Source organism: Uranotaenia lowii, chromosome 3, assembly GCF_029784155.1.
Source record: "Uranotaenia lowii strain MFRU-FL chromosome 3, ASM2978415v1, whole genome shotgun sequence".
Classification (NCBI taxonomy): Eukaryota; Metazoa; Arthropoda; class Insecta; order Diptera; family Culicidae; genus Uranotaenia; species Uranotaenia lowii.
The window spans coordinates 231,989,785-232,007,230 of NC_073693.1; the positions used below are offsets into that span (position 1 = coordinate 231,989,785).

General features: G+C 35.3%; 1 protein-coding gene across 1 annotated transcript in view; it reads right to left on the reverse strand.

Annotated features, from left to right (window-relative positions):
- LOC129751332 (b(0,+)-type amino acid transporter 1) overlaps positions 1-16,598 on the reverse strand; it is a 109,038-nt gene extending 92,440 nt beyond the window's left edge. Inside the window, exon 1 of the mRNA XM_055746778.1 lies at positions 16,500-16,598. Within this exon, the coding sequence (XP_055602753.1) occupies positions 16,500-16,542 (43 nt within the window). The 5' untranslated portion in view covers positions 16,543-16,598. The remainder of the gene's footprint in view (positions 1-16,499) is intronic.
- Positions 16,599-17,446: the final 848 nt, after the last annotated feature.

Below are 17,446 nucleotides of genomic sequence, written 5' to 3' on the forward strand. Positions count from 1 at the left end.
TATCCGTTCATTACGAAGATCAAGGCTTTTTATATCGATGAATATCGTCGTTTGTTGTAATGTAACAAGATTTAAGCCTAAAAACACGTTTCTTCAATCATTACTCTGGTCAGTATTTGGACCACTAGGTTTCTGTTTTGGACCACCCTTTGGACCTACTTTGGACCACCCTTAATCTAAATAAGTTTTTTTTTCAATTTTGCTATATTTCGACAGTGATTGATGCGCAATTATGCGAATTATTCAGATAATCTTGTCTTTTCTTATTGTTATAGACTAAGCTTGCCAGATTGCCCGGTTTCATCCGGGTTAGCCCGGATATTTGATGCAGAAAGTCCGGTCCGGCCCGGTTGCCCGGATATCGTGAAGCAAGTCCGGATATTGCCCGGATTTTTTCACAATTTTCACAAAGAAACCAAAAAAACATCAAAGTTTTTGAGTAAGTTTCAGCAAAATCGATTAACGGTATGGAAATTTTCAACGGTTGTTTCAAATAATTTCGCTGATTTACTTTTATAAACCTTGAAATATTTAGATAAGTGTTCCAAAAAGTTTTTGGAAGTCTGCAATTACATTAATGAAATAATTATTTCATTTTTTTGCATTTTCTCTTTGCTTTTGTATATAATAACACCTAAATTTTGCCCGGTTTTTGGATTTGAAAAATTGAAATCGATGCCCGGATTTTGCCAGGTTTTTTTTTAAAAAAATACCCGGAATTGCTAGGCCCGGATGGGAGTGGAAAAAATTCTGGCAACCTTATTATAGACTAGTCAAGTTTTGTTTGTTCGATAAGAATAGAGTAAAAACAGTAAAATTCCTCTGTTATATAGTGTGTTCCAAATGTTATGAAAATTCTGACCGCACACTGAAAACTCGACGAAATTTGTTATGCAGTGTTCAATACTGGCCAGGTGGCTTATCTTTAGGCTCAGTTTTCAGAACGCAAATCTCCTTCAGGCGACCCAATGATAAGTTGAGAAAGTCTGACATCATGAACTTCGCGATATCAATTGATGCATTTTGGTTTCCAAAACCTTAGTGGGTATGGTTTGGCTTCAGTTTTGTAGATAGATTCAAAAAGATAAAAATGTGCGAAATTTATGCTATCTTTTTAGCTATTGAAAAGCCAGATTTTTTTCAAAAAAATTCAGTTTTAAGTTTGATATTAACTTTGTTCTAGGATAAAATTTATCGTTAGAGTAGTTTTCCAACATTTTTTTTTAATTGTATAATCACAGGGGCTGAAAAACTAGACTTTTAGTGCTTTATCGCTTGTAAATTTACACATTTCAACCACCTTTTGCCAAGTTTTGAAACATATATAGCTATAATTGAATATATTATTTGATAAAATTGATCTAATATTAACTGAGATATTTCAACTGTTACAAAAACTAAACACGTTGCGTATTTGCCGATTTGTTGTCGTTTTTTCCAAACCCCTCCATTAGACGGGTTTTATATTTCGTTTCTTCTACCTACCCAAGCTTTTTCCTCGAAATCATTCCTAAATGCACTCATTTTACAGGTAATTCAAAATGGTTGAAACTTTTAGACCAAACTTCCAATAATTTTTCATGAAGCATGTATTTTTAAACCGGAAAAATTATAGAATCTCATCGGGAAACCGGTAAAAAAAACGGGAATTTGAAAAAAAAAATCGCTACCTCCCTAAGGGTTCATGTTTCGTTCTAATTTTTTGAGCATATGAACTTAAAAATAAACGCTGTTAAAAAATGCGAACTGCTCAGCTTTTCCAACAAGATATGATGAAAGTAAGAAACTGGGATCAAGTTCTTCCCTATTGATTTAGCCTAAATTGGAACTCTCAGTCAACAGAAACCTGTTGAGGAATAATTGTTAGAATTTCACAAGGACGCAATGATAGCAATCTCTTTCATAATTGACTGAAATCATTTTTAAGGTCCTCAGATTAAAAAGAATAGAAGTGCATGAATCTACTTTCCCAAAAACGCGCTTCAACGTTTTCGTATTGCGTGATTTCCCATAGGTTCCTTTATTTTTCGAGAGTTGTTTTAACTCTTAATATCTGAAAATAAAAAAGAAATACTGTTCGGTGTTATCAATTCAAAATAACCATTTTTGCGCTTACATATGTATATCGCTTACCACGAATGTGATGCATAAATGAAATTTTATAAATTAATCAATTCCAAAAAATTGAACACATCACTTTAGGTAACGCGAAGGTACCTACTAAATTAGTAAAATGTGGTTCAGAGAGAATGCCGAGTGACGGTGTTTCTTCCAGGTCTCTAATGTGAGCTAATGAGGTTCCTAGTTACAGTTTTTAAATCCATAACCAGCGCAAACAGCCTCGACCCGCAGAGGTTTGTACTACTCAAAATAAATCACACTGCAATCAATTTAATAATTTCAAGTTATTTACCGCTTGTTTCCTTAATTCAATAGCAGGCACTTGGGGCCGAATGCTTCCGAAGCAATGATATTGACACAATCCAGCGAAGTACTGAAAAAGCAGATGAAAATCCGGGAAGCAAACAGAAAAGTGCTTCACCGTTGCAGCTTTTCAACAATGACACCCTACCAGTTGCCTGCTCTTCTCTTTCCTGCCGTAGCGTCGTTCCTCAATCTTAGGATTATATTTGCCTTGACATGGGCAAAATGAAATAAATTGTTAAGTAAAATTTTTAATATTCTGAACTGTTATTGGTTCATTAGACTGAGTCGATTTGGGGTCATTTCTGAATTTTTCAAACCCTGGGGTCTAAAAAGCTTCGTTTTGGTTCTAAACATAACCATATTTTTCGGAAAATTTTTATGTAACGTTTTTACAAAAGTAAATTTGAACTGAGAGGTTTGTAGCTGAAAGTTGAATATTTTGTACTGAAAAATCAACATGATTTCGTTTCTTCAGTGGAAACGAGCCTGCTAATAGTTTTTGTGCCAATTTATAAATTTAAAAATTTTCTGCTCAACAGCTTTGTCGAAGATCGTAACTCCGTATCTTATTAGGCAAACAAGTTCTCAGCTGTTTAACAGGGGTATGTCTTTTGGCATTGAAAAACAATAAATTCAATTGACATCACTGCTGGTGCATCGCCCACCAGTGATGTCAACTGAATTTATTGTTTTTCAATGCCAAAAGATTTGCCCCCATTTAACACCTAATAACTTTTTTGTCTAATAAGATACGACGGTCTTTGACAAAGTTATTAAGCGTAAAACTTCCAAAGAGAAATTATAAATTTGCATTAAACCCATAAGCAGGCTCATTTCCACAGAAGGAACAAAAATTATGTTAATTTTTCAGAACAAAATATTTAATTTTTCGTCACAAACCTCATAGTTCAAATTTACTCATGTAAACGTAACTTAAAAATTCTCCATAAAATCATGAAACGAAGCTTTTTGGACCCCAGGGATTGCGAAATTTAAAAATTACTCCCAATCGACTCTAGCTACTGCTACATATAAAACAACGCACAGAATTTCATTTCACAAGTCTTATATATAACCATTATTATTGCTATCGATTTCATTGTCACCTTTCCTTAGCAACGTTTCATTTACTGTTCGAATATGATTCCAAACAATTACTACGCTTGTAAAACAAAAGCGACCTCGAATTGTGTCCAATTATATCATACCTGAGGCGGCATGCATTCGCTCACATGCCAATAATGCAAACGCAGTATAATTAAATATCGATCTCTCACTTATCCCGAATCACCTCTCCCGATTGAACCTATCGCAGGAGGACAAAAATATTGAACAAAAACACGTAACTAGCATTGTGAGTAATGAGTTTCCATGTGAGTAAAGCTGGTACGCAAGATCACAAACAAACAAGAGCCTGCACGTGATTGCCCAAATGCAATAGGTAATCCTCAACATGTTGACGTCTTTCATCAGCAGCAACATTCGGGCCACCCCACACCAAATGGAGCACATGATTCGCAAAATACGCAAACCATTTGGTGGCATTGAAATAGCTGCGAAATTTTCGCTGTTTGTGGGATTTTTCTCCTAATCAATTTTGTGTTGCATGTTTCCAAATGGATATTCAAATATGCTTACTTTTAACTATAGGACAGAACTCAGGGGAAATGCCTTGAAGCTAAAATTTTTAAACACAAGTTTCTTCTTTATGATATTGATTTTATCAGGTCTTTCTATAAAAAAATATCTCATTATTTCATGAAGCTTATCTCAAATTAAATTTATTTATTGATTTTTTTTCCTACGATAGATTGTTAGTTATCATAAAATGGCAGTCTCTACTAAACCAAAAAATTATATATCAACAACTTGATCATATATGCACGTTACTTGTTGGCAGTTGCATTTGTCCCATAATCATAAAGAGTATTGACTTTTTTTGTAGGATTTAAGCTTTTGATTGAGTTCTTTTGAAGGCATGGATGCAATATTATTTATTGGAAAATCGTAATGTAGAAATAAGTTAAGTCATTTTTTTTGTTTCTAGCAAAGTTAAAATTGTATGATGGAGTAAAATTTTTTGTTCTTGATTTAATTACGGAAATAAGGAAAGTTTTATAACGAAGACCGGGTGAACGATGATAGATTTCTTATCGATATGACCCAGCAAAATTCTGATTTCTTGACAAAAACATTATCTGTAATTCTGTGATTCAACCTAAAAAAGTTTCAAACGATTACTCAGAGAAACAGCATTTTTGATGACTATGTTTCAATAACTGATTCTGTTAGATTTTGGCGTCCTGAATTCAAAACATTTCGCAGATTTTATCTATCACTTCTAGTTTCAGTGATATGGCCTGTGGAAATTGTTAAGGTGATAAACCAATAAACCTGCATAAAAGCAAGAAAAAATGTTTTTCAATCAATTTTCTAACCTTCATTCAATCAAGGACTCAGATATTGCCAAAATATTCTGGAATCAGGAATACAACGCTTTCAAAAAAATGAATTCTACAATTTATTGAAATTATAAAAAATAAGATTAAAACTTCTTCTGGCATCATTTAAAAAAGTAGGTACTGCATATTGGATATTGGAATTTATAAAGTTTAATTTGTAGTTGAAATTTCGTCAAAACTTTCGTTTGTTGCAGGTTTGGGAGAAAATAACAAAAACAAACTTCCATAACTAATTTTCAAAAAATTAAAAAAAAATACTCGCGGTCTTTGGGAAAGTTGATCATTGAGTCAATGAGTATTTGTATTTTACAGGTTTGTAAAAAAAGCACACAAATTCAATAATTATTTTTTACCTTTTTTTTTAAAGTTATCCCGAAAACTAGAGCTGGCAAAAAATAATCGAATATTTGGATGCAGCGCTCCCGAATAAGCCAAAATCAGTTCTGAGATTCCTTGCACCTCAAAAAATGTAAATTTTGTTTTTTAATGTTATGTGTGATGCTATTTTCAGACATTTCACAGGAATATCATGCCAAAAATTGATTAAATTGAGTCAATAAACTGAGATTTAAATAATTTAGCCTTAGAAAGCCTATCCTAGAGGTATCTAAATTAAATTAAGAAAAAATGTGAAATCTGTAAAAAAAATTTAGAATTGAAAATGTAAACTGTAACATTACCAAATCTTGTTAAAAATCTGTAAAATAATGAATTTATCATGATTTTAAAATCTTGCTTAACATCTCAATGCAATGATTTCATAAGGAACTTCAATTTAAAAAAAAATCACCGTTTAAAGAAAAAAGGAAGCTTCACGACAAAATTAAAATAAATTGTCAAAAAACTTTTCGGAAATGGGCACCAAAAAATCGTTTTGGTTAATCTCCATGGAACTTTAGCAACTCATTTACAGTTTCTGACAGCAGAAAATCTGAAAAATGGAATTCCTTATGTTGATGTGTCAAATGACTTAGAAATGCATGAAACGTCGAGATTTGGTGCTTCCTCAAAATAAAAATTTGGCCCAAAAATCGATTTTCTGGGACATTTTCTGTCCCAGAAAGTCGATTTCTTGCCAACTTTTTTTTATCGAGATCGAGGTTTATAACAGATCTCGACGTTTCATGCATTTTAAGTCATTTGGCATCAAAATTATGATTTCGATTTTCCCGATTTTCTTTGGACCCCGTTCGTATTTGGATGAACGAAATTTTCCCAATATGGTTTGAAGCTCTTCCCACCTCAAATTTGATAAACATAAAGGGAGCGGGGCTCCCATACAATTTTTTGCATGACTGGTGAAATAATCGAGCAAACGGAACTTTGAGACCCCTCGCTGATCCCAATAAACAAAAAGAGGTGGGATAAACAGGGAAGAGCTCTCATAATTTTTTTTTGGATAACTTGATAATATTTTAAGCAAATGAGGTCAAATTTGTCATAGGAAGTATATGGAAATGAGAATTTAAGACTTCTCCTTTCTTTTTAGTAGGGAGCTGCAAAAGGGAAAGGGCTGCACCCATTTTTTTGGTTTAATAGCTCGAGAAATTATCGAACAAAAATCTGGACAAAACCCAGGCAAATTTAATAAATCCGGATAAAATCAGGGCTTTTCCAGGGGCTTTTTCAAATTTTGTATTAAATATCCGGGCAAACCCAGATAAAACCGGGAAATCTGGCAACCTTACCCTATAGACTCGGAAACTACTGAGTCGATTTGCGTAAAACCTGGCAGGTGGGGGTATTGGAGGCCGAAGAGGATTCCTAGTATGATTTGAGACCCCTCCCTCTCACAGGAAGGGGGGAGGGGCCTCCCAAACAAAAGACAAATGTTTACATTACTCGAGAACCAATTAAGCAAATTTGGCATGGAGCGGAATTTGGGTACGTGGAATGTATCTACGAATATTTGGTACCCTTCTCTCCTTTTTTGTGGGGGGTAGGAAAGGGGAGTTAACTCCTTTACATTTTCCAGCATAATTGAAAAGCTTATAAGGCATATGGAACTACATTTGGCATGGGAAGGTATTCGAATATGATAAATTTCTCTATGATATTTTGAGAACCCTCTGTTATTTCTGTGGCGACATTTTTAGGTGGAAGGGTGCACTCATACAATTTTTTACATCACTCGAGAACTTATCCAGCAAATGAAACCATATTTTGCTTGGTAGTGTATTTGAGTACGAGGAATGTTTCTATGAATATTTGGTACTACTGCCTCCTTCCAGTGCAGTGTGGTGAAAGGAAGGGAAGAGGGGGCTCCGTTAATATTTTTCGCATAACTCGAGAACTAATCGAGCAAATGGAACCAAATTTGACATGAGAGGGCATTTTTTATGTAGCGGCTCATCACACTCCCCCATACCAAAAGGCTCCATTGAGACCCCTGGTAATCGACGCTACTGTTCTTAGCACGTCTGTCAGCAGAAACAACATCAAAAAATCTAATACGCGACGCGAGCAAAACATTACTGATGCTGAGAACTCAATGTTTAAATTTAATGCAAGGACATGTGGCGAAGTAAGTTAAACTAATTTAAGTACTTTGAATCTTGATGGAAAGAGATTTCCTTTTAAGAGATTCATTTGGATACGAGAAATGGTTATGTGGTTGTTTGAGATTCCTTTCTCTTTCAATTGGGGGTAAAACTAGGAAAGTTTGATCCTTCACAAAAAATGCTAGGCTTGAGTAATCAATTGTAAAGTATAAGCAAAATACGAGTTTGGCTCATTAAAACTTAAAGGCATGAGCCGTTTCAAATAAAGAAATTTTAAAAAGCGAGGGAAGAGAGGAGCTCCCATAAAATTGTTTTCCATAAACCTAGAACTTATCAAACAAATGGAACCAAATATGACATGGGTGCAAGAAATGGTTCAAAGATTATTTGAAAAACCATCAAAAAACCAATGGTATTTGTATGAAGGTCCAATACAGTTTTGTTGGTATGACTGAAGAAGTAATCAAGCAAAAAAGAATCACATTTAACATGGGAAGGTATTTGAATACGAGATATGTTTCTATGGAATGTTACAGACCCTTCTGCCTTGCAGTGTGGAGAGGGAAGGGACGGAGAAGGTTCCATGTATTGCTTAAAACTTATCAACCAATATAACAAAATTTGATATGGAGAGTTTTTGGTTACGAAAAAATGGAATTCCTCTCTCCATCCAGCATTTGCAGATGGGAAGGGAAAAGAGGGGCTTCCATGCATTTTTTTTTTGCATAAACTGAGGATTTATGATACCCACAAACAAAATAACAAAATTTAAATAATTTCTTAAAATTTCATTTACATTTGGAAGGTGTCAGCTAGTAAAAAATAAAAAATAAAATACGATGAAAATGCGACTTTACCAAGAAAAATCAGAGGGCTCTCCTTTCTCTTTCAATTGGGGGTAAAACTAGGGAAGTTTGATCCTTTACAAAAAAATGCTAGGCTTGAGTAATCAATTGAAATGTATAAGCAAAATACGAGTTTGGCTCATTAAAACTTAAAGGCATGAGCCGTTTCAAATAAAGAAATTTAAAAAAAGCGAGGGAAGAGAGGAGCTCCCATAAAGAAACGAATAGATGATGGAAATGGTAGCTAAAGGCTTTGCTAAGAGGATATATACATTAATATAATGAATACTTTGCCAAAAGAGGGGCTTGATTACTAGGTAGTAAAAAATTGAACAAAAACGGATTTTAAGGATTAGATTTGGCAATTTGTCGATCGTAGCTTTTTAATTTTCACAATGCATTGGAAAAATACTATATTATGACATAGGACAAGATTTTATAAATATATAAAAGATTTTGATATAAAAACTTCGTTTAAAAAACACATCAAATCATAATAACTTAAGCAACCTATTCTCTGCAATCCTGCTCATATGTAGTGCAAAATGCCACGGTGCATCTTAATTCATCGCTCATGACCTATATTTCCAGCTGAACGCTCCATAACAAGCCGGAAGCAAACGATGTGGAAACAATTTCCTTGAAATTTCATCTTTTTTGGCAAAGCCTCCGCCAGCCAGCCAGCCAGTCAGCCCATTTACGCAACAAAATTTCGTCGGTCGTTCGGCGGTCAAACAGTTCAGTCGACAGACAGTCGGAACAGGGGGCCACATTGCGGTGGCAAATTCCTCCGACACCGCAAGTCTTCCTGTTATCCGAGGTCATGTGAAGGTTATTACTTGAAACCCCCCGAATGTAGACTCTGTGGCCCTGGTAGATATGCGACGTGCGGTGGATGGAAGTAGCCATAAGAGCCTACACGACGACGCGCCGCTGCTGTCCCGGTACTGGGCCTCTAGAATATTTTTTCGTTTTTTTTTGGAACTGGTGAGAGCCTCCTACATCCTAGTTATGTATGTTTACCAAACGCGTCTTTCCCGGGCAGCAGCAGAATAATGGGGGGAATAAACCGTTTCCCAGCAGTGGTACATTCTCGGTGAGCTCTAAGTGAGCACACTCTGTATAACGAGACAGGCTTTTCCGGTGTGAGCTGGTCTCGTTATGAGAAATCTACTAGTGTTCAGTGTTCACGTTTGTACTCTCTCCATCAATGTCATTCTCGGTCATTCTGATTCTCACGCTTTTCTCGTGCCTCACTCTTCGGAAGGAAAAACAACCTTGAGCCGTGTGTCGTTCGTATATCATCGGAAAATACAATCTCCAGTGGGTAGGTACTACCAGTTCCTATTCTGGGCTTGTGCTGGTATCGGAAAATAGTGCGCCCACATGCGGGTATCAACGCACACACATACAACTTCGAACAGACACCCTTCACGTCAGTGGCTGTTATCAATAAAATATCCGTGACGTGGAGTTTAATGAATGAGTTTCCATTTATATGAATATGTACCCATGTACAAGTTTCACTCCCACGTTTCGAGACTGATTTGATAATAATTATTTGCAGTTGGGGTTTTTTTTTTTCAAAATTTCGTTTGAAAAACGTGATTCAATTCAGAATCGGGCTTGTGATATAGCCTAGTTGGCAAATCAGTTGCTTCCTGAGCCGATGTCCGCGAGTTCGGAACCAAGAGTAAACATCGAACTCAGTTGTACCGGATAAGTTTTTCAATATACTGTCCGCCAACTTTGAAAGGAAGTCGTGAATGCCATAAAAATGGTAAAACGACTTTTTTCCGTGAATTTAACACTAAGGTTATTCTTCCCAAAAAGGACTATCATCTAAACAAAAAAAAATCGGGATCGAGCTATGACTACCCAGCAAACCATTAAGCACTAATATAAGCTATAAATCGGCTGCATTTCAGCATTTCAGTGTCTATTAGCTGTTAAGAGTATTCACAAATGCCAAACGGCACTGCGGCATTGAAACATTGTGTAAGCTTAGTGAGCAAATCTTAGTGCCAATAACCGGCCTTGCATGACATTTTGGAGAAGAAAAAAACAAGTGGAATGTACCTTCAGCAACAAGAAGCAACAATCTCTGATCGAGCGAGACTGGACCGGCAATCAAAATAGTGTTTAATTTCTAAACCGAGGTCAGCGAAGGAGCTGTTCCAGCGGTTCTGGGCGCAGAAAACTAAACAGTTCAATCTCAAACTAGCCAGCAAAGGTACAGGAGGATAGATCCGTCAGGTGGAGGTATTCAAAATCCTGTTGGACCAAGAAACTAAGCAATTTCAAGAAAGCGGAAGAACCAACGAAATTTTCTTAAGGAGAAGTAGTACGTATCATGTGAATTTCCAAAGAATACTATCCGATTAGCCCTGGAGGAGCGAGAAAACAAGCGATTTCCAACATCAAACAAGTTTCTTTTGAAATGTTTTTCGGCTTGAAAAGTTGTGCTCAAAAAGAAAATAACAAGTGAAAATAATGTTTGAATAATTGTGATAGAAACACTGTACTTTGTGATGAAAAAACATTGGAATAAATAAAAAAAAATTACCGATAATTATATGTTGTTTATTTTTCTTTCTTCGAGCAACCTTAAAGCATTTCTATTCAAATGTGGCAATTTTTCTTAAATTAAGACAAGAACAAAATGGTTCGAGCAGCAGAGGCGCTGATGAATGCTCTATAGTTTTGGTTCAGAGTTCAATTCCGGTTTCAGCAGCAGAATTGCATTCGACAAAAAATCAGCAGCTGAAGAAAGAAGGATTAAGTGAGATAAACAACATCAGGGAAGAACGACGAGAAAACATAAACAATTATTTTCTTTTTTTATTTTTCCTTGATTTTTTTTGACAGCTTTCCGTAAGCCGTACAGAAGCCGAATTGCACGCCAAAAGTGGCATTCAGCCCTTAAGTTGAATTCAAAGCTAGCAGGTTCTGTAGGGCATTTTCTATTAGGCACTATAATGCCAAATTAGTGCCATTTTATACGGCTTAATGGTTACTTGGGTAGTCACCTTCGATAGATTTGGGTGATGGTTTTGCATTAGTACAAGCAGGATGCAGCTAAAATTTCACCAATTTCATTTTTACATTAATTGTTGCAATTTTGCTACTTTATGAAACGAACGAGATGAACTGGTTTTTCATTGAAAATTTCAATGTTTTCAGCAACATCCGAATTTAAGCGAATTACTATTCAAATGCCGAATCAGCGAGACATTTCTTTGATCAATAGAGTGATCAAGATTCACACATGTGTAATGCTACTGCAGATCTAGGAATCTGTGAAGGAAGGATTTTCTTCTTTGAGTCAGATCTAGCTATAGCCATGTGTTTCTCGAATCTATCAATCATTTTCCTTTTGGTTTGTCCAATGTACACCTTATAACAGTCGGAACAACTGATTTTGTACACAGCAGATCTATGAAGGAGATCCACTGGATCTTTAGTCGATCCTAAGATGGATTTCAGTTGATTGTTAGAGCTAATGAACACTAGTTCAATATTAAATTTTGTCAACTTGTGTCGCAATTCAACGGCGTTGACACTGTTGAACTCCATGGATTTTCGTTGAAACTTCTCCTGAATAGGAGTAAGAGTGGTGAAAGATTTCCTTTGAAGCAATCTTTCTTTTTTCCTTATGATGGCTTGAATGGATCTACTTTGGTATCCATTTTTATTAGCCGTTTGGAAAATATATTGAAGTTCCTTTTCTCTTCCTTCAGTTGATCATGACACTTTTTTCAGTTAAGTTTGTGATCAGTTTTTATCGCTTGCTTATACTTCGTCTAATCTGTATTTCAGGTGACTGCATCCTTCTTCTAAATTTGCGCTACTTTTTTGACCAATAGGGGGAAGTGTTGCTATATGCGCATATTGGGTAAAATGCGCATACAGCCGATCGACGATATGGCTGGAGATTCTTACTCACTATCTTCTTCAGTGAGCGTTTGAGGGTAATAAGGCTTTGAAACATGGCATGAAAAAGTTTAGTTGTTATATAAGGTCAAAAAAATTTTAAAATTCAAACAAGATTCTTGTCAGTTTTGTTAGAATATATTAAACTTTAATTATCGTGCGTACTATGGTTTTTCTTATTCATCTGGAAATCGGAGATTCAGCAAATTGAAGCTTTTAGCAAGGTTGTTAACTATAAGGTATTGGAAATAAAGACAGGTTTTGAATGCCCATATCAGGCAGATAAATGCCTATATTAAGAAAAAATATAAAATTCTTATATATTTTTTTACTTTTTATTATTGAAACATAAAATGTACGCTCAAATCACAATTTTACAGTAAAAAAAGAAGAGCTTAATACTTATTAGATAAAAATACGATATGAACAAAATATTACGATGAAATATGGCCATACTACATACCTAACTATGTTTCATGTAAAAGAACTAGTGATAACTAAAATTTCGACAAACAGCCTTGACGTATGCTCAACATCCGTTTCTACTATTTTCAATTAAATAATATCAAAATAGCGTAAATGAAATATAGCTAAAAACATAAATTTAGCATTTAGCCCGCCGGTTTCGAAGATCGGCTATTTTGACTTCTTTTATTATTAAATTATTTTCACAAAAACTGTAAGAGATTTTATCAGAAAAATTGCTCTAACGTATACAAAACAGATGTCCGCTCATGTACATAGTTTTCAGACTCCTATCTATTGGAATATGGGAGAAAATGAGTACTTTCCTTAATATGCGCATATAGCCCGCCTCTCCCTTACATCTTATTTGACAGACACTGGGGACAATTTGGCGGATTCAGCTGTTTCAAATTGAACACGACTTCATTATTTTTGTGCCACTAAAACCGTTTTCACTGGAATGTCAGCATTCAAAATCCGACAAAAACATAGGAGAATCATCATAAGATTCAGTTTAAAATTAAACCGATTAGTTAAGATCGTGAGTTACGATGATTTCAGACGAGACTACTTTTTTTTTAAATTCTGAAAACATCGAAAACCAAAGTTTTTGCTTATTATAATTTTAAATGCTGGTATAAGTCTTGAATTTCCTGATGATCTTTTATCGTATTTTCCGTTCATGTGCTTAACTTCAAAACTTGGTTTGAACATTGTGGACATTCTTCACAGTATTTCTATACTTTTCCACCACTTACGCATCGGAATTATTTATACCATCGGTTATATCAGCTCTTAATTGCATGTTTTTGAAGGAAAATGTACACCTTTATTTTTCTTTTCTTTTCTTAACTCTAAAATATCTCGGAAATGCGTATGTTTCAAAAAATTATGAAGATAACTAAGAAATAAGCTAACAGCAAAACAAAGTGTCCCATTTCTAAATGAACTAAGATTTATCCTTGTACGCAACGTATAGCTGCTAACTTCAGCTTTCTCGGACATTAAGTGAAAATTTGTTTGAGCATTTTATAGCTGATCTACAGATTTTTTACGAGGCATTTTTTTCGGATTTTTTTCTTCTTAGACTTTGAATAACGGAAAACTGAAGTGTTGAAGCTGAACATTGCCTGGAAAAATATTTGAGTTACATTACGAGGTTTTTGAAACTATAGATTTATTCAAATCGGTTGAGAAACAACAGAGATATAGCGGTTTTAGTCTGGAATGTCAAATGAACACTCTAGGATCTGTAACGGGTAAAAATTTCTGGGACGGATGAGGTTTAATCAAGTGATGAATGAATGCACTGTTGTTATATTCTCGGATCGCCAATAATCTCTAGCCTAACTTTTTGAGGAAAAAATTAGCTTTCTTCAAGTCATACACAATTGAAACTCGTTGAGCTAAGTCAGGATTAATATATCGCTTTCAAACTTTGCTGAAGGATTTATAATTGAAATAAATGAATGTATGGAATTCATTTGTAAAAGGAGATATGCTTTTCATATTTGAGGCCTTCATAGTCGAAGAAATATACCTAAAATGTATGTTATATGTAAGTAAATGAGAAATGATCAATATTGTATTAATACTGCCAAACAGGTATTCAAGTTTTGAATATTTTTGGTATTTTTTTTTTCAGATTTTTAGAATTCTATTTCAATGCTTTTACGTCCGAACAAAATTTATGAAGAAGAGCTCAACACGACAACTTAAAAGTAAGGTTTCTCAAAAGTTGCTTCTATGCTCCTCTTTGGCCTCAAAATTACTTTCGATAAATCTTCAAAAAACTTCACACATGTTGGTTTTAATATTCAAAAATCATCCTGCCAAATTTTAATAATATACATATGTACGTTGCGTTATTTCTAAAATATTGTAGTGTGAATCGTAAAAGCCTTAAAAGTCGGATTTTCGTAGAATTGCTGTACCTCATGTCTTAATATTTCAGAAACTTTATATTTTCTGAGATAAGACTATAATAGTTTTGTTTGTGGAAAATTTGAACAAAAAAGATTATCAGAGGCTCTGATTTTGAGGAAAGAGCTATGTTTCTTAGTTGAAGTAACAGTGGACAGTTAGAGTGCCCCAAATGACCCGACTTTTGAAAAAGTTATACACTGCAGGCTAAAATTGATCCTAGTCCTAGTACAAGATCTCATGCCAAATTTGAGCCAGATCGGATCACTGGAAGGGGTCGCTCAACGGGCCTGAAGTTTGTATGGGATTTTGAGACATTTTGTTCGGGAGAAATATGCAAAACCAGTTTTTCATCAATAACTTTGGTTCCCGTCGGCCAAATTCTTTCAAAAACGGGTTTTCTTAAAGCCTCAATTATGAAGAATATTTCATCCGAAGGCTGCATTTCGATAAGAGTTAAGATAAAAAAGTTATTAGGCTTCAAAAATGGGCTAACGGTGGTATCCATCAGTGTTAATGAGGCGACGATATGTTCGACCGTCCCGACTCATGAACAGTGATGAATACCATCCTTAAAAAAGTTGGCCCATTTTGAAGCCTAATAACTTTCTTATCTTAAATCTTATCGAAATGCAGCCTTCGGATGAAATATTTTTCATAATTTAGGCTTTACGAAAACCCTTTTTTGAGTGAAATCGGCCGACAGGAACCAAAGTTATTGATGAAAAACTGGTTTTTCATGTTTCTCTCGGACAAAATGTCTCAAAATCTCATACGAACTTCAGGCTCGTTGAGCGACCCCTTCCCCTGATCCGATCTGGCCCAAATTTGGCATGAGATCTTGTACTAGGACTAGGATCAATTTTGGCCTGCAGCGCATAACATTTCACAGGTTTTGAATTTCCCATACAAATTTGGGGCAGTTTAATTAACACGCATCTTAATTCATGTATTTAAAATACTATAGGCTATAGTATAGCTATAGTTTCAATTGAAATAAAAAAATTAATCGTCACCCTCTACTTTTGCTGCATTCTACAAGTTCTTTGAATAAGTTCGTTCTATTGATTATCTTGAGAACGATAATCTTTCTAGTGTGCCGAAATCTTCTAGCAGATCATACATACCTATTTGTGAAACTGCCAATCATAAATTCAAAATTGATCTTTTCGGATTTTTCTTCTTGCTTAGGCCTTTGTAAGTCGACACGCATAACAGGGACTCATGAAAATACACAGCAAGTCGGTGATTCCCAGAGAATAACGAAGTAATATAAAAACAAAGATATAATAACTAATTTCGTACCGCAAGGAAAACCCAGAACATGTGAGAATATACATACATAAATTTAGTTCTTTTTGTCCCACTAATGCATTAGCTTAACCAGAACGTATTTAGTTTGTCAAACTTGATCACCCGAGAACGAGCTCTGGTGTGAAGGAAAGTCCAATTATACCACCCAATAAAACATTCAAATTAATAGCACCATCAAACTATTTTGGGACTCCATGCTCGATTGATAATCTCCTACAGGTCTTCCGGAAGTTTTTACACGCAAATGTCGACAAGAGAAAAAAAAATCAAAGCTCCAAAACACTCATAATTACACGACCACCCAAGAATCAAATATGCACACATCGGTGTGTCGGCAAACAGTGAAAGAAATTTCCCACATATCAACAAACTACCCTCGCGCGTCTCTATTTTGTCAATTCAGTGAATAGGTGAAGCGGTGAGTCGTGAGCCATACTTCCTTCCACTTTTATCACTCGGAATGGAGAAAAGCACACTTTTCATGGGCGTCATAATTGTTCCACATTGTACGATTGCATCACTTAAAAAAGGCACTTTTGCGAGTTCTTGCATGCCACTCGACGCATTTCGGCACTTCAATGCACTCGGACGGTATATTGGTAGACAATAAATCAAAGATGGACACTTACCATTTGATCCGATTTGATTTGCTTGAAAAGCATGCTGAAACATGTCTTGTAATCGGTCCGTATCGTTGTCTTTTCTCTCATGTCACTTTAAACACTGAACGCCGCTTCCAGTTCGGCATGGGAATATATAGAGGGATACCGAGAGCGTCGAGAGTGACCGCGAGAGTCGGCTCCATAAGGCAATGGCCTGCCTGGCCCTCCGTCTGATGGCCCACCGGGTGTTGGAGGATGGGTCCTGGCTGGTGGAGTTTCGCTGAAGGAAGGAATCCCTTTCGGGTCGAACGGCGGACACCGTTTTCGTTTGGCACGATTGCCAACAGACCGGATTTGAGGTACATTTGGAATTGATTCGTGTATTTATGGACATTTAACAATAAGTTGTTTCCTGATATATGTATCATAACTGTGTATAAAAATGAAAATTCTATAAAAAATTAAAAACATACTTAAAATATAAAATTCCAAGATCAGGCAAGGTTTCCTAAAAAGTTAATGGAGAAAAAAATTGCTCTCTCTCTGGAGCCACCACTAAAAGAACAAAAGTTTTTCTCTGTTAAAAAATTATTAATTACAAATTAATTAATGATTTATTAAAAAAAATTAATTTTTGGGATTTTGAAAAACTGTGGGGAAACGTGGACCACCAAACCCAAATTGACGAGATAACGTGCAAAGTATATGAGTTGACCCAAAACTGAAATTTCATAATTTAGTTATTTTTAAGCAATTTCAGATGGAGAAATATGAAAGAGAGTTGTGTATGATCGAATAGTTCCTAATTCCTGGCTCGCGAACGTTTAGGCAAAATTTCTTATACAGGATTTATGCTCGTCTCTGTCGCTTTGGAAAAAAAATCAAAATATTTTTCATAACTCTTCATTTGGCATAAAAAAAAACTTTGCAGATAGGAAAAACGTATTTTAAGTTCTGAATGTGTGTAAAAACAT